The 25151-nt window shown below is 40.4% G+C and overlaps 2 protein-coding genes and 1 long non-coding RNA gene across 7 annotated transcripts in view; 1 reads left to right on the forward strand and 2 right to left on the reverse strand.

The window, feature by feature from the left end:
* Nucleotides 1-9276, reverse strand: part of LOC141781103 (uncharacterized) — a 137918-nt gene extending 128642 nt beyond the window's left edge. Inside the window, exons 1-2 of one of the 3 annotated variants that reach the window (XR_012596769.1) lie at nt 9138-9276; nt 8980-9087 (exon numbers count right to left, since the gene is read on the reverse strand). This is a non-coding gene — a long non-coding RNA (uncharacterized LOC141781103). Of the gene's footprint in view, nt 1-8875; nt 9088-9137 lie in introns of all 3 variants that reach the window. The other 2 variants (XR_012596768.1, XR_012596770.1) reach the window with 2 other exon arrangements.
* A 106-nt stretch (nt 9277-9382) lies between these two features.
* LOC141781102 (somatostatin receptor type 2-like) lies at nt 9383-16887 on the forward strand. 2 transcript variants are annotated; one of them, XM_074656630.1, is made up of 2 exons: nt 9383-9405; nt 12390-16887. In XM_074656630.1, exon 2 carries the CDS (start codon nt 12427-12429, stop codon nt 13537-13539), a length of 1113 nt encoding a protein of 370 aa, XP_074512731.1. In that variant the 5' UTR covers nt 9383-9405; nt 12390-12426; the 3' UTR covers nt 13540-16887. The 2 variants fall into 2 exon arrangements, with proteins under 2 accessions (XP_074512731.1, XP_074512730.1); XM_074656629.1 differs by lacking the exon at nt 9383-9405 and adding an exon at nt 9513-9962.
* Nucleotides 16888-18919: 2032 nt separating this feature from the next.
* Nucleotides 18920-25151, reverse strand: part of LOC141781100 (ubiquitin carboxyl-terminal hydrolase 22-like) — a 30718-nt gene continuing 24486 nt past the window's right edge. For both annotated transcript variants that reach the window (XM_074656627.1, XM_074656628.1), the window contains 5 exons: nt 24165-24291; nt 23244-23335; nt 22699-22761; nt 21035-21184; nt 18920-20952 (listed from right to left, as the gene is read on the reverse strand). In XM_074656627.1, the coding sequence (XP_074512728.1) occupies nt 20910-20952; nt 21035-21184; nt 22699-22761; nt 23244-23335; nt 24165-24291 (475 nt within the window). In that variant the 3' untranslated portion in view covers nt 18920-20909. The remainder of the gene's footprint in view (nt 20953-21034; nt 21185-22698; nt 22762-23243; nt 23336-24164; nt 24292-25151) is intronic.

Consider the following 25151-nt stretch of genomic DNA (forward strand, 5'->3'; position numbering starts at 1 on the left):
CAGTGACTAAAAGTCAGAACATTTATCATTCCTATGTATGATTAATTTCTTCATAAGATTAGGGTCAAATATCATGCTGTGTGCAACATTAGCAGTCTGGTACTTTATCATCAATTTGTTGCTTTAATAATATTAAGCTCTCATGCACCAAGTTTTAATCTATCTAAGAAGCAGGAACAGCACTGTGGTGGTTAGTATTGTGTTATTCACTCCATTAATTTCCCTCCGATCCCAAGGCAATTTATAGATAAATTGTGCTCGCAATCATACGTCTTCATTTTCAGCGCAGCAACGGGCATATTTTTTTTTTTTTATGTGTCACACTATGCAACATTTATTATAACAGAAAAGTACAAATAAACTCATCACATCTCTGAAGTTTGGAAGGAGCCCAGCAGGTGTCAGGGGGGGAAATGTTTTTAATCTGTGAGACAATTAGTCAGTGCGAAGACTGCTGTGTCAGGAGGATAAATGAGGTGACAGATTGTAAGTAACTTTCCAACATTCGCTCAAAAAACTGGCATGTAATAGTCTAGGAAAGGGCGGAGGTATGACGGTGTAGCTGAAATTTTCCATTCTCTGACGGATGCTCTGCACATAATGTGATGTTTGGACTCAGTGGAGCTGGAAATCTAAAATGACAGGTAAAATAAAAACGGAGGCACCGTATGAAGGAAGAGGCTTTGTTTATCTGCGATGAGTGTTGATCCTGAGATTATAACTCCTGGCGGGTGGAGAGGGAGGGGGCTTGGGGGGGGGATGCAGCCAGACGCCGCGCGGTGAGTCACAGACGGCCAGGCAAGGTGGTGGTTGGTGCCACTGACAGCTCATTCAGGCGAAGCCCACCTGAGAAATCTGAGCTGACGCCTGCCTCCCTCCATGAGCTACATTATCTATCATCTCCTGGCCGCCTCTGAAAAGACGAGTGGAAACCAATTCTGGTTTCATGAGATTAGAAAGCCACACACAAAGACCAGGAGCTCCACTACTAAACTCGTAATCTCACCTGTACTTCTCAAGTGTGGCCGAGTGTTCTCTTGAGAAAAACAATAATCACCTATGGAATGAAAACAGACTCATAATGTACAGTATATAACTAAATGTGGATTACCGTCCACATATTCGAAACACATCATGTTCTTATGTCACTGCTGTGTCAATATCACACAAATTATTATTTAGGGCTGTCAAAGTTAACGCAATAATAACTCATTAAAGCAAATTTGTTTTAACGCCACTAATTACTTTAACGCATGTTACTTGCAACTTGCGTTTTTTAGGTTGTAGCAGGCTCAGTGTTAAACCTAGAGTGAAGATACTGGGATCATATAAAACTTGAAAAACTAATGAATCGCAAAATTTTGGCAAGGAAAAACTGGCATGGCCATTTTCAAAGGGGTCCCTTGACCTCTGACCTCAAGATGTGTGAATGTAAATGGGTTCTATGGGTACCCACGAGTCTCCCCTTTACAGACATGCCCACTTTATGATAATCACATGCAGTTTGGGGCAAGTCATAGTCAAGTCAGCACACTGACACACTGACAGCTGTTGTTGCCTGTTGGGCTGCAGTTTGCCATGTTATGATTTGAGCATATTTTTTATACTAAATGCAGTACCTGTGAGGGTTTCTGGACAATATTTGTTAATTGATTTCTAATAATAAATATATACATACATTTGCATAAAGCAATCATATTTGCCCTCTCCCATGTTGATAAGAGTATTAAATACTTGACAAACTTGACAAATCTCCCTTCAATGTATGAGGTTTGAACAGATAAAAAAAATTGTGATTAGTTTGTGATTAAATACTTTAATCAATTGACAGCCCTAATTATTTAAATATATATATATGTATATATATATACACACACACACACACACAATACAGCATATTTGTATTTGTATTTATATTATATTATAAATGCTGTTCCTTTAAAAGAGACAAACCAATTAAAAAACGGAAACATCAAAGCACAACTTGCAGGTCATCTATAGCCCCAAACAGAGATTGAAATGTTAAATCATACTCTGTAATCATTTTTGAAATATATTTCTTGTTATTTTAATGATTAATTCCACTTGGGTGTGGTGGTATTTTTTTCAGGGCCAGATTGACAGCCACTAAAGAGTCTCAGCTACAACCAGCCAGTAATCCTTGAAAGGGAATGTGAGTCGGACAATGTCACACAGCTGTGAGTAAGAAATTCATAAAAAGTCTTTCTGGCACGAAAAGTGGATGAAAACAATTTCAAGGCCCTTTAAATCTCTACCAAGAAGAAGGAGAAGAAAATCTGTTTGTGAGCTAACATGCAGTACTCCATACTGTCACTAACCCTGAAGACATGCTGCAATAACCCACACACATCTAAAGGTTGTGAGCTGGCTGCCAAGCTCAGACATGCCACACATCTGGCGGTCTGAAAATAGCATTCAAAGGCTTCATTTACATTTTAATTAGTATATTCCACTGGAAATAAAACATATAACCAAAAGGAAAATTAAATCAACATAGCGAGAAGTGAATCAAAATGAAAAGAAAAAGACACCCAAAATAGAAATACGAAGTTCACAAGGCACCGAACCGTCAACAAACATGAATTTCAAGTCATGTCTTGTGTGTCTTACTCATAAAGTACATGTTTGATCTTTACTGCTTTGAGAGTGAATGTGATGAAAGAGATGTACTGCCTGCTATTGTTACAGAAAGAAAAGGGGGGAATTAAAGGGAGTTTTGGATTGAACCTGCAAGACTTAAGAAGTCTTGTGGCGCGATCTGCAGCAAACACAATCAATCACAATTACCAGCCTTGAAAGGAGCAGGAATTTATTTTTTTCGTAAACAAGAAAAAGAAGTGAGTGGAGGTGGCTGTGCATGCCAGGTCGCAACAAGCCTCGAGGCTCTGAGGGGTACAGACACGCCAGGAACTGACCAGCTGTCAGCTATTAGACACAAACAGATGATAACAGCGGCCGTGTTGACGTGCTGCAAAATCCAACTCTCCAAGTGTTTCTGCTCAATAAATTAGGAAACATGTGCTCACTACGTCGGAGCTGCAGCTGGAACTCCATGTTGATGTGCTGTACAGACATAACTGCATTATAATGTCTGTAGTTGCCATATCTGGAAAATACTAATGGTACTAGTGGTATCCTAAACATTTCTACTTCCTCCAACACCGTCATCAACTTCTTCTCAACTTTACCCTCAAATTCAAAGTCATTCACAATCCAATTTTAGATGAAGCAGTACAACCACACAGATTAATGTGTAATTAATTCAGATTTTACATGCGGATTTGTCAAATGTCACGGGCTCATCTATTGTGGGAAATGTGAAATTAGTTAGTATTTATATTCTCCATTAAGACACCCCGATTTGCAGCAAATCCAAACTGATTCCTCATCATTATTCAGACGCTTTGACTCAGTTGAGAGCAGAGACTGTTTAGTCCTCACCTGCAATTTCACATCCGTACCCGCTAGAAAGATAAACAGATGAACCTGTAGTTCATGAAAGTTTAGGGAGGCGTTCTAATTATGTCAAACTAATAGACGGGAACCTTTTAATTTAAACTCCGTTTCCTTCAGTAATAACCCCTGCTCAAGTTCCCCAGCACATCACATCTGCATACAGGGATGTGCAAAATAACAGCCACAAAAAATTACTGTAATAACAAAGTCAAAAGAAGTAGCAACTATCAGTTTGTACCAGTTTAAACTGTGGGACAGTCGTTATCTACCTTATTACACAGTTTTGTTGAATACTTAATTCAGATTGGTTAATCACGGCGTTCTACGGTCTGTTATTTCTTTATAACAGACCGTTGCTATGGAACCAGTTCTGATCTCGGACTCTGGGGGACCTTTTTGTCTCAAATTATTGATTTCTTAGCCGTGTAATAAACATGATAATGTACAGCTAGCGGGTCACTGTTGTGAAATGAACCCCTTCGCGTCGGGGTGCCGCATCGCCCTGTCGGCGTTTATTTCACAACAATGACCAGCTTGCTGTACATTATCCCTTACATAATGTATATACTAATATATTTTTCAGCCACTTTTTGGCGTCTAAGCCAGGTCAACAATGGACTTTCACCCTTAAGTCAGCACAAAATGATTATACATGAAAACAAACAAAATTCCTAACATGGCAGAAAGAACTTTTCTAGTGATACAGAACATCCGTTATAAGTCAACAAACAATGACAAAATACAGAAGGGCACTCTGAGATCGCAGACCTCCGCCAAGGCCAGTTCAATCCAAAATGAAATGGGCTCCTTGGCCCATCATTCCACCAAATTTCATGACAACCGAGCCAGTACTTTTTCCATAACCCTGCTGACAAACAGACAAACAAACCAAACCGAAAACATAACCTCCTTGGCGGAGGTAATAATAACAGGTATCTCAAAGTTGACCTCAACATTTTTTTTTTTTTAAAACAGTAAATTTTAGTGTCAGAATGTCAGACTGTCAAGGCAAAAAAATCCATATTGAGATCAAGGAAGAGGTGTGTTAGGACGGTGTTTCAGGGGCAGGTTGCAAAAGCAGATAATATGTGGAACAAATTAATTTAACATAAGGCACATTTCTGCCTCTCTTAGTGCTCGCTTTCTCAATAAAGTAGCATCTGGAAAAAAAACAACAACAGCGGACAGATCAACATCCTCCAGACCCAGCCGGTCACCACAACAGCGTCTCCTACAGGAGCTGGAGTTAGCCTCAGCTGGCTTTATCACAGCAGCCAGACCCATGAGATGTAAATAAACAGCAATGTGTAAAGAGTACACACAGAGCAGACTGTACACGGCTCAGACTGATAAGAGTCACAATGAAAGAGTAGCTCATTAAATGTGTTGATTATTTTTTATTCTCAACACATTTTCCGGTCAACAACTTCTAAAAGTTAGACTTTTCTGAATCAATACGCAAAATACACTCAGTTGCCAGTTTATTAGGTACTCCTAGTTAAAACCATAGTCTGTATATAAAGATGGACGACGCGTCTCCACTTCCTCCCACTCTACTAAAGTGAAACCAAAATATCCTGGATACAAGAGCTGCCATATTGAGATTTTGATGTAATTTGGAGCCAGCGTCTGTGCAGTAGTGATAGGGGAGCTGGAGCCGCGGTATCGAGGTCCCGCCCACACACCTGCCTGAGCCAATCAAGAGCCGAGCACGGCCGCAGCTTGTTAGTGATTAGAGAATCACAGCTGTCAATCATGACGTCTCACCCCCTTATTATAGCATCAAATAACTCATTAAAACCAAACTCATCAGAAAAATGACCACTTAAACATAAGAGTGATAAGAACTACCTAAAATGATTGAAACCTTCTTTGGGGAAAATGTATTTGACGTATACTCAGGGGTGGGCGATATGACCAAAATGTATATCACGATATTGCTTTTGTTTTTTGCGGTGACAGTATTATAGGGATACTCCACTCAAAACATGATACTACCTCTTTTCTTTCTTAAGAAGGAAAAAATACTTTTTTTAAAAAACAGATATGTTTATTGGCTCCAAATTGAAAAGGAGGTCTAGGCCTACATGTGTTTTGGGAGGAGTAGCCTGCCCCATGATGTAAATGTAATGTCATTCATTCAGAGTTAATAATAAAAGTCATGCCGTTGTTTCCAGTTGTGACATTTTTTTTTTTTCACATATTTAGCCTACTGTTGTTTTATTATTTCTAAGTTCTTTCACCTTTTTTCAACACAGCCAAACCGGGAATTACATCACATTTAATTGGATGTACATCTTTGAAGAAACAGAAAGCTGACATCACCTTTTACATCTTAATCGACATGAAGAAAGAGCTTGAAAATATCCTGCGTATAGATTCACGTTGTTGGACCAGTACTGTACAGAAGACATAGGACTGCGAGCAGCAGCACGGCTCGACAGCGGGCGGCTCATCTAGAGTTTAGCCGTGTTGAGCCCCCAAAGGGTCGAGTGTCAATACAATAGATTGGACAGATAAAATATGTACAAAATGACTCCCTCGACACATGAAGTGGATGGAAAGAGCGCTGACTTAACAGGCCCTTGAGACGGACATGAACATAATAGCAAAAGAAGGACAATCACTACATCTATGGCAGCATGTAACAGATATTATGAAACGCCTATCCAGGACGGTAAAAAGCAACAACACCAAGACAGAGATAAGAATCCATCAAATCAAAATCCAACAAGTCTTATTCCTCTTAATGAATCTGAAAATGAGAAAGCCACTAAAGAACCTTTGCTCTGTGCTAATAACACATTGCAGCAATATCTTTTCAGAGCACCTGTTAATGTGTTTCTCTCACAGCAGAATCACTACAAAAATGCCAAAAGCGTCCGTGGTATCCATTGAATATTTCGCAGCATGCCTCAGGCTGCTAATTGTTTATCAATTTACCCCGGCAGGAACTTTAATCAATGCTTTCAATTCAGGGCCGGAGCCAGAGAGGTGCTCGGTCATGCCTCAATAATTAGGAGGCAAATATAGAGCTGAGCTTCAAGCTCTCTCCTGCATTAAATCACCTCGATCAGTTAAAAGTAACACGGAACTGAACAACCCGAGCATCATTCAACGCCGGTATGTATCGGCACGCTTGTTTCAGTCTGGGAGAATACTGATAAACCATAATAGTACCTGAAGGGTCATTAATAATGAGCCTTTTCTTCCCTTATCTTCAACAGCCCGAACATCCCAAGAATGTAAATGCAGTTCTAGTTAAATATTAAAATGTCACAGCATCTCTCTTTAGATTACCCATATTGTATTGAACACAAATCAAGTCAATGGGTCATTGACTGTTCCTTGTGGCACGATATCTTCTAATAAATTACTGCTCCTTCATCTGTTTAATTTCCCCTGTGACCTTTTCGCCTGCACGGTGCATGGTTCATGTCAGAATGAGAGAAACTACCTACTGCTGTCTCTAACAGTTAAGATGTACTCATTTTCCAGCTCTCACTTAATTACTTTTTTGGCCAAAGAATAATGTGGAATCACTCGGCGTTTAGTGGGCTCAAGGGGACTTTAAAGACGAAGGGAAGTGCAGGCATCTATTGATAATGCAGTCCTCAAGTAACTCCAGTCCCCTGAACTGCTATTTAGGACGTTTTATTGGCTGACCAGAAATATGGGTTTGATGCAAATGACCCCTTTTTTCCACATCTCCTTTAAGCCTGGAGTCACAGCAGCGTTGAGCTTATTATCGTCAATCGTACTCTGATCTCAAAGAGAAGTGCTAATCAACATATTCTATCGCTTGAATGAACTTAATTGAAGGATCTGCAGGTCAGGGATGAAACAGATTGTCAAAAGACTTACTGTCACACACTTCAAAAAGAAGCTGACTCTCTTTTGTCTGCTGATTTACATAAAGGCTTCACTTCTCTGCGCTACATAACCCACTCGTCCTCCTCACCTGAGGTGACTGAGAGGCGTCTTGGAGGCACTGCAAACTAACCTAACCTGCAAATTCAGAAACTTCAGCATCCCTACAGCCGGCGATGAGTTGTGTGAAGGACCTTTTCACTCTTGATGCTATAACGAGGAGTTCACAGTGACAGCTAGATGAGACTTCCAGCTTGAATCATTTGACGTTTAGTCATTAGATGACATGAAAAGGTCGCTGCAGATGCCGTCGAGATCTGAAACGTTGTGGATCGATGAAACAGAAATGCTCACATACATTATTGTCATTATTATACATATTTATAAGAATCTGGTGATACGATACGTATTATGATTTCCCGGGATTACAATTCAATATATTGCGATATACTGCGATACTATGAGCAAGGTGATATATTGTGATTCTTTTTTTTAAATCTAGGCCTAATTTTATGAAAACTGTCAGTATAAAGAGCACAACAATATGCATACATTCTGGGTTAAAAAACTTTTTTGCAATCAGAACATTGGGATCTGCATTTGCATGTATCAGTCCCTGTAACAACCAACATCATTGCACTACTTTGAGAGAGCACATACACTGAGATGGTGCATCTCTTTGCAAATGAAATAGAGTATTGACTGAGTTCATCTTTGCATGTAAACTATTAATTAAAATTAGATACAGTTTTTTTTCAGAATTGATACAGTATCACAAAATCAATATTTTCTTACACCCCATCGTTCATTTGAACAATGTTTAGCTGAACTTACACATGTGAGTCATTCTCACAATGCAAAACTGAAAATGTGTGACAGCATATGGTTATGAAATAAACCGATACTAAACACATTTAAACCGTGATACATATGCAGATTACTTGTGAATCTAGAGAAGCCAAAGAGTCCAGGAGTTGAAGTACAGTACAGAAGATGATACCTGACATGTTTAGTCCTGATGATAGGCCTACTGCAGGCCAACAACCAGCTATAGCAAGACAACAGTGTGAAGGGCAGCAGGCCTCTAATGGCAGACCTGTGACCTGTGGAATCAGTGGTTGGCAACACATCCACCTCCATGCAGCTTTAAAGAACCAGGAGCAGCATCCCAACAGTATGACACCATATTGACCAACGCCCCAAACATTTTCCTGGCAGTCTCTTGCCAGTTTTTAGTTTTTTTCTACCAACCACTTGCAGATTGTCACAAGAGCACCACTTAGTTAACAAAAGGCCCAAGAATACAGTTGACAAAAAACAAAATGCTTAGAAGTTTGTTGTGCCATTAAATCTCATCAAACATCTCACACACTCACATACACAACAAATGCCAAATGCAACTTAGCATGCCAGTCCTTATAAAGAGAAACTATCTCCTTACTGTCAAAACAATTAACCCAGCTTGCATTTGCATGATAACAGCATCAACAACAGAACCAATACAGCAGTTAGAAGGATAGAAACGCACCTTACCTGTACAGCAGATTGGACCAGCAGCACATTTGGGATGATTTCCATCGAAGGGCTGAACTGTTGAAAGAACAAGGACATGGCCTCGACATAATCACCCACCGTTTGCTGAAGAGATGTTTTGGAAAAACCCAAATCCACGTAGAGAGAGCAAACTGCAACAACCACAACTCAGAGAGGCCAATTAAATCCAGGTTTCCATCCATTATCCTCCAGTGGAGGATAATGGATGGAAAGTAAAGTAAGTATACGTGGAGGACCTCCACGTATACTTACTTTTATACTTTTATCTTACTAATTAGACAATCATTAGTTTAAAAACAACCTGATCCGGTGGAGGGAGGGGCAATTTTCACGGTGCGTAATTTGAGCTGCTGTGCGTCTTTGCGCTCAAGTGCTGCCTCTGATTGGCTGCGAGGTCAATTAATGATGAGTTTGGAAACGTGGACTTGCAATACATCTTCTGTCCACTAGAGGTGTAAAGTAGGTGGTATAACTGTCCTGGAGTCAGGGGACTAACCAACACAGGTAACTTTGATGAATGGATGGAGTAAAAGGCGTGCGTAAAACAGGTATTACTTTGGCTAATTGGTCACCATTTTGAGGTTTGATACATTTTGAAAATCCACTTGGTCTCAAGGGGAGGGTGATTCCGACATCATTGATCATTAAAATGTATATGCTCTATTGCACTTAGCTCCACCTGCATGCAGGAGTGAATATAACAGCAGACAGCCTCTCTGTCTCAGAGGTGAGTCTCCTAAAGCAGCAGCTCCTTAACGCGCTCAGCTCTCCGGCTCGAGGCAGTCACAGCGCGCAGCACTGGTGTCACGAGCGCATGATCTTATTGGGAGCTTGTATTTTATTTACTTGTCTTATATTCTCATCGTATGTGATGCAGATTACATTATGGGATTATTGAAAGGAAAAGGTGGTTTCCCCACTTCGATGCTGGTGAGACTTTAAACTTGAGGAATATTTGGAGAGATGGAGAAGAGGATGAATCTGTCGTGAAACACTGAAATATTTTGATCCGGACACAAGTGGCGCATTTTTGTAGATAGAGAGATTGAATCCAGTTGCAGGTAAGAGGATACTTGTTTTGATTTGAGTGTGAAATATCAGTAGATGTGCAAAAGATAGTGCCCTACATTACCAGGTTAATGATTATTCAAATGAAGTTGAAGAGATCTGCCAACTACAATATTTACTGCAGTGTTTCCAAGTATGCAATCTTACTGTTGACTGGTGACATGATGATGATGTCCTGGCATGTGTGTTGAAACAAATGTGATGCAATGAAAAAATCCTCAGCTGGCTCTGTGCACAGTTTGCTAACAATCTAAATGAAATCTCTGACTCATTTTATTTCACATAAGATGGATTTGCATAGTTAACTATGAGCATGTAATCATTTATTCAGCTGAATATCATCCACCTTCTAATCGTTTACCTTTTAGCACCTAAAAGCAAAAGTTGGATCAGAATGAATGGCCTTGAGCACTGAAAGAGAAAACACTGTACTATTCTTGCATTTATATTTAAAACACTGTATAGATCCTTCCACTTCCTAGCATTTTTATTTATTTATTTGATTATATTGTATTTGTTTGATGCACATATTTGTACACATTTCTATTTCTTATCTTTATAATTTATTTATTTATATTACTCTACATGTATTGTGTTATATATTGTAGCATTATGTACACATTTACATGCTCCTTTATTTGTATTTCCCCTTTTCTTTCTTTAAATCCATATATAAGATCAACTGTATGTCCCAATTTCCCACCAAGAGATTAATATTGGTGATAAAAACTGAAAGTAGCCACTTTATTTAAACAGCATCTCACCATTTGTTCTTTTTCTTTTGACTGTGTTGGCTCTGGACTGGTTTGTATAGAAGGGATACCTGTTGCACAGTATGAACAATGCCTCAAATGCAGCAATTTAACAGTTCACAAAATACTATTTCATAAGAGTGACAAAATATTGCTCATACCAACAGTGATCAGTGAGTCCCTTTGATGTAATGCTCTTCAAGAGAGGGTATTATGTTTTATTTCAGTGGTCTGTTGTGCTCTGGTTCTGTAGGAATGATGAACTATCTTATGCAACACAAACTAAAGGTGTTTCTCTCAATGACTTTCCAAATATACAATCTTCTGTCCATCCACCTGACTCAGACAACACACATTTATAGACAGCAACACACCATGTTTTCACTGAGCTCAAACATCCCCTTTGCTGAAATTTAGTCGCCTGTTCACCAGAAAGCAAGACTCGGAGCAGTGTCCACCCTGCTCTGCTGCCATGGTGAAAATGATAAACTGGCACCATAAAACCTCTTGTGTTATTGGCACCAAACTAACTTGTCAGACCATGTTTGCCTCCTGTGCGTTGGCAACGGAGAGCACTTCAATCTGACTGCGGCAACAAGGCTATTGGCAGTACAGTGATTCCCCCTCGTTCAATTACTTAGGCTGGGATTAATTTACATCCAAGCCCACCCCCTAATAAATTTAAAGAAATGTGTCAGCAAAGAATTCAATGTAACCTGTCGCAGCTAATCATCTGGCAGCATTTGAAGGGCGAGCGTCTCCCCAGGGAGGAGCGTTTGACTGCAGGGTGTGCAGAGTGATTTCCCTGGGTAGCAGTACCTGACTAAATAAACACAGCCGGAGCATCTGACTTCAGGTAGAAAGCACTGCCACACGCCCTCAAGTGCTCGTCTTTACACATGCCATCAATCAGATCTGTTCTCAAGAGAGAGGATTCAGATACAAAATCTATAATATTCCCACTGGCCATGAGGGGTGATTAGAAAAAATAACAATTTGTTTTTCAAAAGGACAAACATACTTACATGTAAAAGCTTTAGCTCTGACTGATAACATGGATTTATGACGTCACAGAGGACACTCGTGGTGTTCAACATCCATCAGCAAGTAGGAGGGAAGAGAGATCACGTTAATCATCCCATGACGACTATGGATCTCACTTTTTTTCTTCTGGAAAGCATAAAATCAATATCAAAATCCATATCAAGTGGAATAATTATTTTACTCTCTGTCAACTTGACCATAACTGACAGGATTGGAAAAATCCTTTCTGATTAAAAAGGTAATTTTAAAGGTGCAGTGTATAGGATCTGGCGGCATCTGAGGTTGCAACCAACTGAAACTTCTCCTGTGTACCAAGCATGTCAGAGAACTATGGTGGCCGACGTGGAAATGCGAATGACCCTATCTACAGTAGAGCCAGTGTTTTGTTTGTCTGTTCTGGGCTACTGTAGAAACATGATGGACTTCGTGAAGAGGACCGTATGTAGATATAAACGGCTCATTCTAAGCTAACAAAAACACAACGATTCTTATTTTGACGTGATTATACACTAAAGAAAACCTACTTACTAATATTATATTCCGTTTCCAATAGATCCTAAATGCTACACACTGTTCCTTTAAAGTATTTGACACTGTCGCTGAGATACATCTTTATGTGTGCAGGTGCAATGCCATAATCCACGTGAGACAGCGAGGCACCATGGACTCCTGGATCTTCCCTTCGTCCCCTCCGAACCTGTCGGAGCATCTCATGTATGAAAGCTTCATGCAGAGCAACGAGACCGACACCCACAGGAACTACACGGACCACACCTTCAACAAGACCAGCACGGTGGTCATCACCTGCTTGTACTTCCTGGTTTGCACCGTGGGGCTCTGCGGCAACGCCCTCGTCATCTACGTCATCCTCCGCTACGCCAAGATGAAGACGGTCACCAACATCTACATCCTCAACCTGGCGGTGGCCGACGTGCTGTTCATGCTGGGCCTGCCGTTCATCGCCATCCAGCTGGCGATGGTCCACTGGCCGTTCGGCCCCGTGCTCTGTAGGGTGGTGATGACCGTCGACTCCCTGAACCAGTTCACCTCCATCTTCTGCCTGATGGTGATGAGCATCGACCGCTACCTGGCTGTGGTGCATCCCATTAAGTCCACAAAGTGGCGCAAGCCGCGCATGGCCAAGACTATTAACTTGACGGTGTGGGGGGTGTCGCTGATGGTCAACCTGCCCATCGTTATCTACAGCGGCATCATCACGAAGCACGACGGCTGCTTCTGCACCATCGTGTGGCCCGAGCCCCAAGAGGCCTACTACACGGCGTTCATGTTCTACACCTTCATCCTGGGCTTCTTCCTGCCCCTCATGGTCATCTGCCTCTGCTACCTGTGCATCATCTTCAAGGTGAAGTCCTCGGGCATCCGCGTGGGCTCCTCCAAGAGGAAGCGCTCGGAGCGGAAGGTGACCCGGATGGTGTCCATCGTGGTGGCGGTGTTCGTCTTCTGCTGGCTGCCCTTCTACGTCTTCAACGTCACCTCGGTGACGGGCACCATCAGCACCACGCCCATCCTGAGGAGCACCTTTGCGTTCGTGGTTGTCCTGGGATACGCCAACAGCTGCGCCAACCCCATCCTCTACGCCTTCCTGTCGGAGAACTTCAAGAAGAGTTTCCAGAATGTTCTGTGTATCAAGAAGGTGGGCGGGCTGGATGAAGCTGACCGCAGCGACAGCCGGCAGGACAAGTCTCGCATGATAAACGACCCCACGGAGACCCAGAGTTCTCTGCTCAACGGGGACCTGCAGACCAGCATCTGAGAGGACGGTGATAAGTATCTGAAACAAATAACAGGCAGCTCTTATCAGCATCTCTGAGGTCACATCAGAGAGGAAGAGGGCATTATTGAACAAGGGGTTCACGCTGAACATGTTAAAGGGGACGAAGCAACAACAGAATGTCAAACTGCCTTTGACTCATTGTTGGCTGGCTGTAAACAAATCCATTATATCATAATCACAAATTCATACAACTGTTTACTCTAAATGAAATCTGTTTGTTTTCAGTGTATTGAGTCTGAGCTGAGGCAGAACGGACACAAACGCCCACTTGTAAATGGTCCCCTGGGTGACAGAAATTTTCCCTGGAGACCCAGGATTATATACATAGTTTCACAGCAGAGGGCCTGCGGCAAGTTTCCACAGTATTGTGTAAAAATAACGACATAACAGTGTGCTCATATGCTGTAAAACAACAAACTGTTATTGAAACTGGCAACCTCATCATTCCTCTATTTCGTTCCCTGTCTCGTCTGCAAGTTCTGTTCTCTTTGTGACTGTAAAGAACTGTACAGAAAATGTTTTTAGTGTCACTTAGTTTTGAAAATCTGATTAGTGAATGAGTAATGATGTTTATGTTCCAGACGCAGAACATAATGAACGTCAGCGCCATCGGTTCTTGTGTTTTGTAGTACAACAGATTTAATGTGAGGACATGCATCAAATGTAAATGTGAATAGCAGTTCAGTCGGAGGGCAAATGTTCCGTCCTGTGTCACTCGCTGCTTCAATATAACTACATGCATAATTTATATTACATTAATGGTTCTGGCTCGATACCCGAGTCAGCCTCTAACCAAAGTGCTGCTAAGATGTATAGAAACTCTATTACAATGTTGTTGTATTATGTAGATGAATGCCACTGTATGCCTGTTTCTACTGGACTGAACTTCTTTTGCAAGCTGTTCTTTCTCATTTGCCATTATTTATGTATATCGTGTAATAATGTTGCAGTTGTTACAGTAGCTACTTTTGTCAGAAAATGCCAGGCTGCACGATTCTGAATTATTCAATATGAATGCTGAGTAGCGGCTCAGCTTCATGGTTTTAGGTTATCTGAGTTGAGAGCATAAAACCTGCTCAGATTATATTTTGTGAAGGATTATTTTGCTCCCAAGAAGTGGATAGGTCACAATCCTGGAAGTAGTGAACTGGGATTTAAACTGGATTTAGACATATTTCATTTCAAACACATCTTCAGTTTATTGTTGTTTCACTGTGTTGTATTATGGAAAAACACAGTTTGTTAAATGTCTGTATGTTTTTTTTTTTTTTTAGGGCTGTACCAAATGTCCTTTTTCTACATTTGAAGCTTTTATTGAGGTTTTCGAGTGAAGCTTTGAATATCTGTCGTTGTATTTTATGATGTCATCACCCTAAAAAAATGAAAGAAAAAAAAAAGGATTAGAATAGATTTTTTTTGTTATTGTATTTATACAGTATACGGTAAATATAATTTATGGTGCTGTTATAGATTGCTGTTCGACCGCCCCGTTAATACAGGTACAGCAAGCGGGAGAGCAAACAGTTTTTTGAAAAATGAAAAAAAAAAAGTGAAAAATTTAGTTTTTGAATGGCTAAACGCCAACAAATATATATTGAATGAATATCTCTTTAGATAAAAACATGCTGTGAATTTTTGAATTTTTTTCAATACATTTTGACTTTTGGACTTCACAACGCTCTGGAGTTATTGGAAATGTTTGGATCACACGAGTTGGAAACAATCCTACGAAGGAATCTAATTCTACAAATAGTATAACACTGATAATATTAGTGTAGCCTAATCTTTATCTGCACATGTGCTGAAATACAGTACCGGGTTTAAACAGAATGAATAGACATGCTGCTATAGGCTGACCCGTTGCCTGTGCGGCAAGTAGGAGGGCAAACAGTTTTTTGACCGCAGTGAAAATGTAGTTTTTGAAAGGCTAAACGCCAACAAATACAGATTGAAGCAGAATATTTTATTAGATAAAAACATGCTGTGAATTTTGGAAATGATTACATCTATCTTTTTTAAATACATTTTGACTTTTGGACTTTACAACGCTCTGGAGTTATTGGAAATCCTACACAGGAATCTAATTCTACAAATAGTATAACATTGATAATATTACAGTAGCCTAATCTTTACCTGCAACTGTGCTGAAACACCGGGTTGAAACAGAATGAATAAACATGCCAAAAAAGTTACAAATGAAGCTTTAAAGCTTCAAACGATTCGGTACAGTCCTATCTTTTTGGTAACTCCTCTGTTACTCTATTTTCTTTGACTTTGCTAATATAAGGGGCTTAAGCTCGTCCCATGTTGCCTCCCGTTGCAAGCGACTTGTCAACACTTTGTATAATGACACTGAACCATCCTCTGTTTCTGTCTCTCTGGGTGTCTGAGTGACGATCAGTGAATTTGTGAAGGGCTAGAACATTTATCCTCAAGAGGCTCTGGTGTTCCTTTATCATCATCACTGTGCTGCTCCAGGAGTTCATCCTGCCGTCCTGTGATTCCCCCCGTCTGTAGTTCTATTACTATCTATAGAAGTTATTAAACCTTTACCCTACATGTGTCAGTCTTGCATGATGTACAGAAATGCACATACACACACCTACGTTGTGAGCCCCCAGACATGACTAATCAAATCCCATATCGAATCTCTCTCTCTGCATGACTGCGGAATCTGTTACCTGGTCTGTAACATCTTATTACCATTAACAGACATGACACACCTCTAGTGTCTTATATTTCCATAGCAACAGTGACCGAGACTGTTGGTCCCATGGTTACACTAATTAGCGTAATAATAGCGACGACTCTGGACATGAATTATGAATGTAGACATTGCTCAGCTGACTGAAGGAAAGACAAATGAAGGCTGTGAAACCTCAGTTACATGAAACCTAATTAAAGTGTATAGTTGGTGTTGGTCTGCAGCACAACATGTAAAAACCAAACACCCTGCGTTGTACAATATCATCCAGCTGTTGCAGAGGTGTTATGTAGTAATTATGATTCTGGCAAAAACCTTTCTTACAACAATGCTCACAATTTATTTTTATTTTGCATTTCTTAAGACCATATTGCAGATTTTGTACTTGGTATTTGTTCCATTGGTGTTCTAGTTTTGTATGTTTGTTTTTTAGGATAAGCCTTATTTGAATTGCTTTGGAAAATCTTACCACAGTTGTTAAAAGTTTTACAGTTTCCATAGGATGTTTGTATCATGAATGTTCTCCCATTTTCTGTTTAATTATACTGAAACACCAAGTTTGATGGAGCAAACATGGATTGTGTAAAGTTGTGTTGAAACTAAATAAACTAAGTAATAAGTGACATTTTTGTTATTTTCTTTGGTGCAATATTGTGTTGTAATGTTCTGTATGAAGGAAACAATGCTGAAAGATGCCGAATATTTAAGTAAAAATGGTAAAATGTATGAATTATTTGGACATATTCTTATTATTTTAAGGCTTTTTTAAGGCTAACCAAAAGTTAGCATTAGATAATTTGCAAATTTAAAAATAACATTTCAGAAAACTTGTAATACAAAAAGTAATTGTCTTAATGTAAGTAATCAACTGCGGGAGTTTCATGGTGATATATATTAGTTAAAATAGTTCACCCTATTCACCTGTAGTGTCTTCAAAATGTATTGAATTTTACAATACATATCTTTAAAGGCTGTTTTCTCAAAATTAGTTTTCAGTTTTGAGTCAGAAATCTCCACTTCAGTAGCACTTACAGTTTAGTTCCTATCTATATTCTGAAGGTTTTTACAGAGGGGTTCATTGATTATTTATAGCCTGATTTATAGAACATTTATTCCTAAAAACATGGCGAAAATAGATTTGTTTTATAGCTGTTGACAGTATTTTCTGATTTATGGTATGTAAAAAAAAGAGATATATAAAATCCCCTCAGTAAAAACCTTTGACTCCAACATGTCAACAAAATGAAACATGAATTTTGAACCTGGCTTTATCCAATGTTCAGATTGCTACTCTGGAAATGTATGCAAATTAACATATTTAATAAGATAATGCCTTATTTGCATATTTAAACCTATAATTTCAGAAAACTTGTAATACAAACAAATAATAATTGCCTTAATGTAAGTAAACATCTGGGGAAGTGTCATGGTGATATCTATTAGTGTAAAAAAAAAAACTATTCACCAGGGGTGTCTCTCATTAACGTGAGGTTCTCTCATTGAAGATATATTGATTGCCTTTCTTTAAATTTGTTCAGGTTTTTTACCTGCATTGCATTCTGAAGGCAGGTTTGATTTCGTTTTTCTTCCAGACCTCTTCTGAGCTTCTTGGTTTGACCACAAGGTGGCGCCATAATCAAACACATAACTAGAGCTGCTCTCAGGCCAGAAGCACAACACAAAGCTTAAAGGTGAGAGTGCATGTTTACAAGTATTCAGCCTATTAACTGTTGGCAAATAAAAGACCCTGTTTCCTTTACAGTACTTTCTTGCTCTACCATGAGTCACATGTTAACACTTAATTTTACAGGTCCACAAATTTCATGGTAAGTAGGTAATAATTAGCAAGTAACGCATTTGAAATTTCTTTGAAATTACCCTTATATTTACCTCAAAATTATGTAATAATTATATTCTGCTACTTCCCAAGCAGGTAATAAATAGCTGGCAGTTTATTTAATACTTTACAATGAACGTAATTCAAAGTTAATTGCTATAGGCATGATTACAAACGCAAAATGAATTTCCCATCTGGGATTAATAAAGTGCCTTTCTTCTTTCTTCTTCTTATTCCCAGGTCCACTGTTTACTGGCGAGTAGTTGATAATTAGCATGTAACTTCTTTGAAATTTCTTGGTGATTACATCCAAAGAATTGTATTATATTTCCCAATAAGCAGTTGATAATTAGCTGGTAATGTATTTTTCTTTTTAAATTCTACCATTGATTGTAATTAGGCCTACATTCTTTTCCATGGACATAGTGTAGAGGGGCTCAGTGTTGATATTTACCAAGAGTAGGGCTCTAAGTTGCCCTTGTGATAGGCAATGATGTACAGAATCAGAAATACAAACAGGTTCTGGGGGTTAACAACTCAAAGTCTTACCAGGCACAATTTTGTATTTCCTGTTTTGGGAAATAGCGGAATATAATTCTTAAATAATGTTGGGGTAATTTTCGATAAATTTTGAGGTAAATATAGGGGTCATTTCAAATGTGTTACTTGTATCCCCTACTTCCCATGAAATTTGCTGATCTGTAAAATGAAGTGTTACCAGTTACACTGACAGGAAAACACTACAGCACTACTTCAATTCTGGGACATGCAGTATTTTGGAAGATGGAAGAATGAGACAAAAGACAGATCATACACAGTCCAGTTTTGTTCTGAGTTTAATCACTGAAACGGATAATGAAGCTCTCCTCTTCCTTCTCGTTTCAGCTGCGTCCCTGAATGTCCTTGGGTGGCCTTAACTGCTCCATGATACACCAAAACCAAAGTGCGACCATTTACATTTCACAAGTCTTTGATTTGGGAGAAAACCCCGCCGTTGCCCTCTAGCTGAGGTTTCTGCAGCAGACCAAAGGATATGCATGTTTGTTTTCAATTACAGAGCAGCTAAACAACCAGGGGTTGTGGGTTTTTTAATGTGGCATTACTGTGATAGGTTAGGGCCCTCATCTTATACATGAGTGAATCTTTTTTTTTTTTAATTCTGTATTTATTCTTTTAATACATACACAATCAGTGATATTCAAACAAAAACAGACCACAACACCCTGATGTGTATGTGCATTTATCTAAAAGTCTGACTTGACAGCATACTGATTGAATAGAGCACTGGGTTTACTGCACTGCAGAGGCAAGACACACCACGAACCACACCGGTCTACACCAGCCACACGGTTGCCATGGAGAAGATTAACACTGATGGATTCAGAGCCAGGCTGTGGTCGCACAGTGCCCGTATACGTGCAATGTGTTTTTACCCTCTATATATCTCCACATGATCGATCCCCCAAACTACAGAACAGAAATCATGATGGGCAGCAGGCCTTGAGGCATAACTTGAGGGCAAATTTTTCACATATAAGATCATGAGAGCCCAGTCGCATGCAGTGTTGTTAAACGGGCTTTTTTTTTTTTTTTTTTGTTGCACAGAGCATTCAAGGTGTTCACCGCGGAGAGATTCTCACGTATTACTCATTTGTTATCGAGTCGTCTCTTCAGAATGCCGTACGAAAACCCAAAGCTCACATTCAACATACAATTCATAAACAGCAAAAAGGTGAGCCAATTTTAACCATCACCATCATTATACCAACAATTCCACAAGAATGAAAGTATAATACGTCCAAAAAACATTTCCAGTACCAGGACAGCGAGGGACACGTGACTGTACTGAAAATTAAAAAAATAATTAAAAAAAAGACACTGAAAAGAAACAAAAAAATTCAATGAGTTGCTAAAAAAAATAGATATTCCCTGCCCTCAACCAGACTTAAAAATAAAACAATCAACACAGTAAATAATGGAACATGAGCACACTCAGGTCCAAATCTGCTTAGTTTCCATGGCAGCACTTCCCCAGCAACTGGCGAATGCGGCCTCTCTCTAAGCTCTCCCGTGTTTTTTTTTTTTGTTTTTTTTTGTTTTTCTTTTGCTCTTAAAAAATAGATGTATACTAGATTCATACAGTATTTCATAACAAAATTCACAAATGATAAGAATCATAACCATACCTTTTAAAAATGTTCTTGCAATAATACGTTGATTCTGTTTTTTGTTTTTTTTTCAGTCCCGTATGCATATGACAACAAACTGTCTTCCATCAAGTTAAATGCTTGGTCAGTTGAAACGAGAGCACCATGGGAGAGAAATGGAGGGGTGGGGGAGTGGGGGGGTGGTGGTGGTGGTGGTGGTGGTGGAGGTGGTGGAGGGGGGTCAGAATACTGTAAGAAAAATCCAGATGTGCCCAATCAACGTGACAGTCAGTCGCACTCAGACAGCCCCCTGCAGCAGGTAGGGGACGGGAGAGAGAGCGAGGGGTGTGGGGCCTCTTCCCTCTGCCCAAGCCTGGAACTGACGACGACTCTTCTTCCTCCTTCTTCTCCTCTCCTCTTCATTCAGTTTTGTCAAGTAGATGCCAAGAAGTAGCTCAGTGCTTGTTATTTTTTTTTCTTTTGAAAGGTTGCATGATTTCACACGTCTTTTTTTTTTTTGTTGTCCTCCAGAGCTGGAGGAGCAGACTGGTAGTCAAAGAGTTTCAGGTAGGTTTGTGTGTTTGTGTTTACATCCTGTCCCCAGTCCCCTGACTCGCTCTTTTTAGAAGCAGTGGTTCTTCATGGTCAGTGGTCACAAAGACTACTCATACTCGAGGAACTGTTTATGGTAGAATAAGAGATACCTGAAAGAGGAAACATTTGATTCAGATTTCATACTGTATAACATTTGTAGTACTGTGCTAATGTCTTGTTTATCATTCTTACCCTTCACTATCGAGTACATCCTTAATGCTGGCCTTGGTGATTATGGCGTCATCACATTTGAACCACTGGTCTTTGTGCTGGCGGATGAAGCTGGTGTAGTGGCCGCTCTCTAATGTGCCTTGGTGGTTGACCACCGCAAACAAGGAATACCTGGAAATAAAAGAGATGTGAATTAGTCTATTTTCTGTTGTCTGACTTCACTTTAAGGAGAATCGATTATGCTTTTCCCCTTTCCTTTAGTGGGTTATATAGTTTTTTGTGCATGTAAAAAGTCTGCCAAGTTACAAAGTCCTAAGTCCAGGCCAAAGGGAGTTACTCTCCCCCACAGAAACACTGCTCCTGGACTGCCTGAAACGTCTTGCTTGAAGTCCCGCCTTTTCTTCCGTAACGTGGAGATGTCACCAAGTAACCCAATTGCATAACAACTGCATAGCGGCTAGTTTGGCATGCCCTAAGACAAAGCTAGTTAGGCTACATCCACACTAATAAGTTTTCATTTTAAAACACAACTTTTGCTATGTTTATAGAGACTTTTGAAAACGCTGTTGACCCCGTTTTAGTTTTATAACTCCGGGGTTGCGTTTTAGTCTGGACGGACACCCACGTTCGCTTCTTGATTGGGTCTATCAGTCTTGGCGTGTCCTTACTTGCTTCGTCACGCTCCTATCACGTGAACCTCTTCCGGAAGAAAACAAACGACATCAGCCTCAACTACAAGAGGTTCATTTCAACATGGATAACGTCGGTCCAGGGACTTTTCACCGTTCCTGTTCTTCTTTCATAGTTTTTTCTGCAACTAAACAACCAACCACGCTGCTTCCTGTTTACACCGGCACGCGCATGCCCAGTGTATGTGAATGGTCATGTGAAATACGTTTTCAGGCGTGGTAGTATGGACGATTGATTAATTCTGAAATGGCCCTGAAACACTCGTCTGGAGAGAGATTGACGTTTTAAAACGCAAACGTATTAGTGTGGATGTAGCCTTAGAGTGGAGCTGAAGTGGAGTCCGAAGAGTTTAGTACGGTTGACCAATCACAACAGAGTGGGCCAGCTGACTAATCAGAGCAGACTGAGCTTTTCGGAAGGGGGGGGCAGGAGCTCTGAGTGTTTCAGACAGAGGGTGAAATGAGGTGCTGCAGCACAGCTGGTATGAGAAAAATAAAGCGTTTTTTGAACATTAAAGCATATAAACATGTTCTAATAGAAACATAAAATACAAGTATGCACCTGCAATGAGCATAATAGGTCCTCTTTAACACAATTATCTCATAAAGCCCCATTATTCTCCCCGTACATGGGCGCTTTCATTCGTCTTAAACCCCCAAACATGTTGCTCTTTCAGGTCTTTCAGGCTCCTTGCATACCGACTCTCGTCTCTTCTACAAGCAACCTGTCAGTTGTATTAGGACAGTAAATTCCCCGCAAATGTCCTGGAAAATGAAAGCTATTGTAACTGTCATGGATGAAGAAAACTAAGCAGCTTTTAATAGGCTTCAAATTGATTTCATTTGGGGGAAGTCACAGCCAGATGCTTCAGGTCATTAGAATATGTGCTGCTGTGCGAGAGGAGAAATTTCTACCGTGATGTCAGAGCTGCTGTGAAGCGGCGGAGTGCTAATAAATCAGTTTATGCTGTAGCACATGTTTTCCAAGGCACTTACTTATTGTCGTTGTTTAATACGTCGACCGTCTGTTGATACTGCCCGTTCATTCTGCTCTCTTTACTGTGGGGAGAAGCAGAGCAAGACATTAGCATTTTTGTAAACATGCTACAATGGCACATAAATCCACTAGGTGGCAGAATCGTCCTATCTATGAAAGCTGATATCTTCCCTGCCTGTGCCTCTAATGATCTTTCTGTCTCTGAACCAAGCTGAATGGATGGATGCTACAGCCAGGGGTGGGGCAATACAGCTACTGCATGCTTTACAGACATTCATTTATAAATATATATATTAGGGAGCATTTACTAAATAATGCTGTTTTGGCAGAGATGCAGATGTGTGCCCTTACTGTGAGGACACAGTATGTATAGTGTTTCATACAGTATGTACACGTACAAACATTCAAATGTAATAAACCACTTAAATAAGCTGCTACAGGGATAAATCTGTGTTTATTTCTATTCCATCTGACTATTTCTAAGCCAGATGGCAGGATAAGATTCACTACAGAGACGCTAAGGGGGCGCTAGGTGGAGGCTTACCTGGATGCCATGAAGGGCGTCATGTCCAACTCTAGGGGGAAGGAAACATATGTAGTGATCTTCCTCCGCAGTTTAGCAGAGTGCTCAAACCGCTGGAGACGGCCAGAGAAGGAGGATGAGAGAGGAGAGAAGAGAGAGGAGAGAGGGGGAAGGGGCAGAAACATGGCGAGGGAGAGAAAGAGAGGGATAGTGGGGGGAGGGGAAAGGACACATATTTAGAAATAACAGGGATCATCATTACAACACACAAAATACAGCACACAGCAAGTGAAAAGTGAAAATGCGTGTGTTTCACCCTGGCTGTCACACATTTACGAGTTCATAACAAGATAATAACAGGTTTGGATTGATCTTCTTGCAAGCCTGTTCCTGTGAATATCATAAATACATTATTACAAGCCGCCGTATACTGTTATGATAAATAATAAAACATGGACAGAGGAGGACTGTACGAGTCGTTAAAGTCATGGGTGTCCTGGGACGCTGTGTGAAATGGGGCTACACAGTAGGAGGTACAGTAATGCACCAACAACTGAATCGAGTTATGAACACACCTACGCACAAGCAAAGTAGCAGACAGCTAAGTCACTGCAAAATCTGATCTTTGCCTCCATGAGATGTGAGGCTGAATACACACAGGGCAAAATAAACCATATATTACAGCATGTAAATATATTGCAATATGTATAAGGATGCAAAAATAGTATCAAACTAAATAGGATAAAAAAAAAACATCTGCATTTGAGATCATTCAAGCCGCACAGCCCTGTTCAAAAGACACTGCTGTTTTGGATTAATGACTAAATTAGATGTGTGAATGATTAAAAAGCTCGATGTCGCCTTAAATAATCAAATTGTCAGACAGTGACAGATAATGTAACAAGCGATAATTGGCAGCACTGTCGTCGCTGGCTGACTCACTTTGAGATGGAAACATGCTACGATGGGGAGCTTCTTCATTGTCAGCTGTTTGGTGGACTCCTGGTAACTATGGCAACCACCGCACTTGATTTTGGCACTGCTTCCTAGATGCTCGGGCCGCGTAAACCTGCAGAGGGAGGGTTGGAGTTAAAAAAAAAAAGAGAAGAAGAAGAAGAAGAGAGGGTGTGAAAGAGCAGAGAACATGTGGGCAAACGAGAGACAGGAAGTGAGATCTGGCAAAAAGAGGAAGAAAACTATTATGGTTATATTTTCTTTTGGTTATGTTGCATAACCGTTTGCAACCCCGCAAACATCTAGTTCTAGTCTAAAGTTAATCTGAGGATGTAGGAGAGCTTGTGCCTGCAGAGTTTTGGTGCAGCCTGTACTGTATGTCAGCCCACCCAACCCAGAGCCCTGCTGGTAATTCCAACGCCTCCATCACCACGGCAACAGCACCAACCAGTTCTGTACCTTTAAGAGACTTGCTGCAGCAACTAGGGGTGTGTGAGGTGCTGCAGTAAAAAAAAAAAAAAAGAAAGAAAGTCAGAAGGAAAGGAGGCGAGCGAAAGAGAGAGGGGAGGGGGGTGGGGAGGATGAGACGAATGCGAGGGGTAGAGAGTGAGGGCACGGGGGAAAAGGAATTAGGTGGAGAGGGGAGGGAATGAAATAAGATAAGGAAAGGAGGGGAAGAAATTGCAAGAATGAAGAGGCAGCAGAGGAAGATATGAGAGGTCACACCTGCTCTGCCAACCTGGTGATGGTGGAAGATGAGATCCGGGGATAAGGCGGTTGCCGTGCCTGAGCAGACACAATATGTGACCCCTCATACAAGTGGAGGGATAAATGGAATTTATTTCAAGTGGAGACGATTGATACTCATGAATTTGGAGAGGTGGCAGAGGGGATATAGGAAAATAAGCCTAGTGACAGAAAATAAAGTAGAAAGTGGCAGTACTTCCTTTCATTTCCAAATGTCACGATCATGAT

The sequence above is a fragment of the Sebastes fasciatus genome, chromosome 13 (genome assembly GCF_043250625.1).
Source record: "Sebastes fasciatus isolate fSebFas1 chromosome 13, fSebFas1.pri, whole genome shotgun sequence".
NCBI classification, from domain to species: Eukaryota; Metazoa; Chordata; class Actinopteri; order Perciformes; family Sebastidae; genus Sebastes; species Sebastes fasciatus.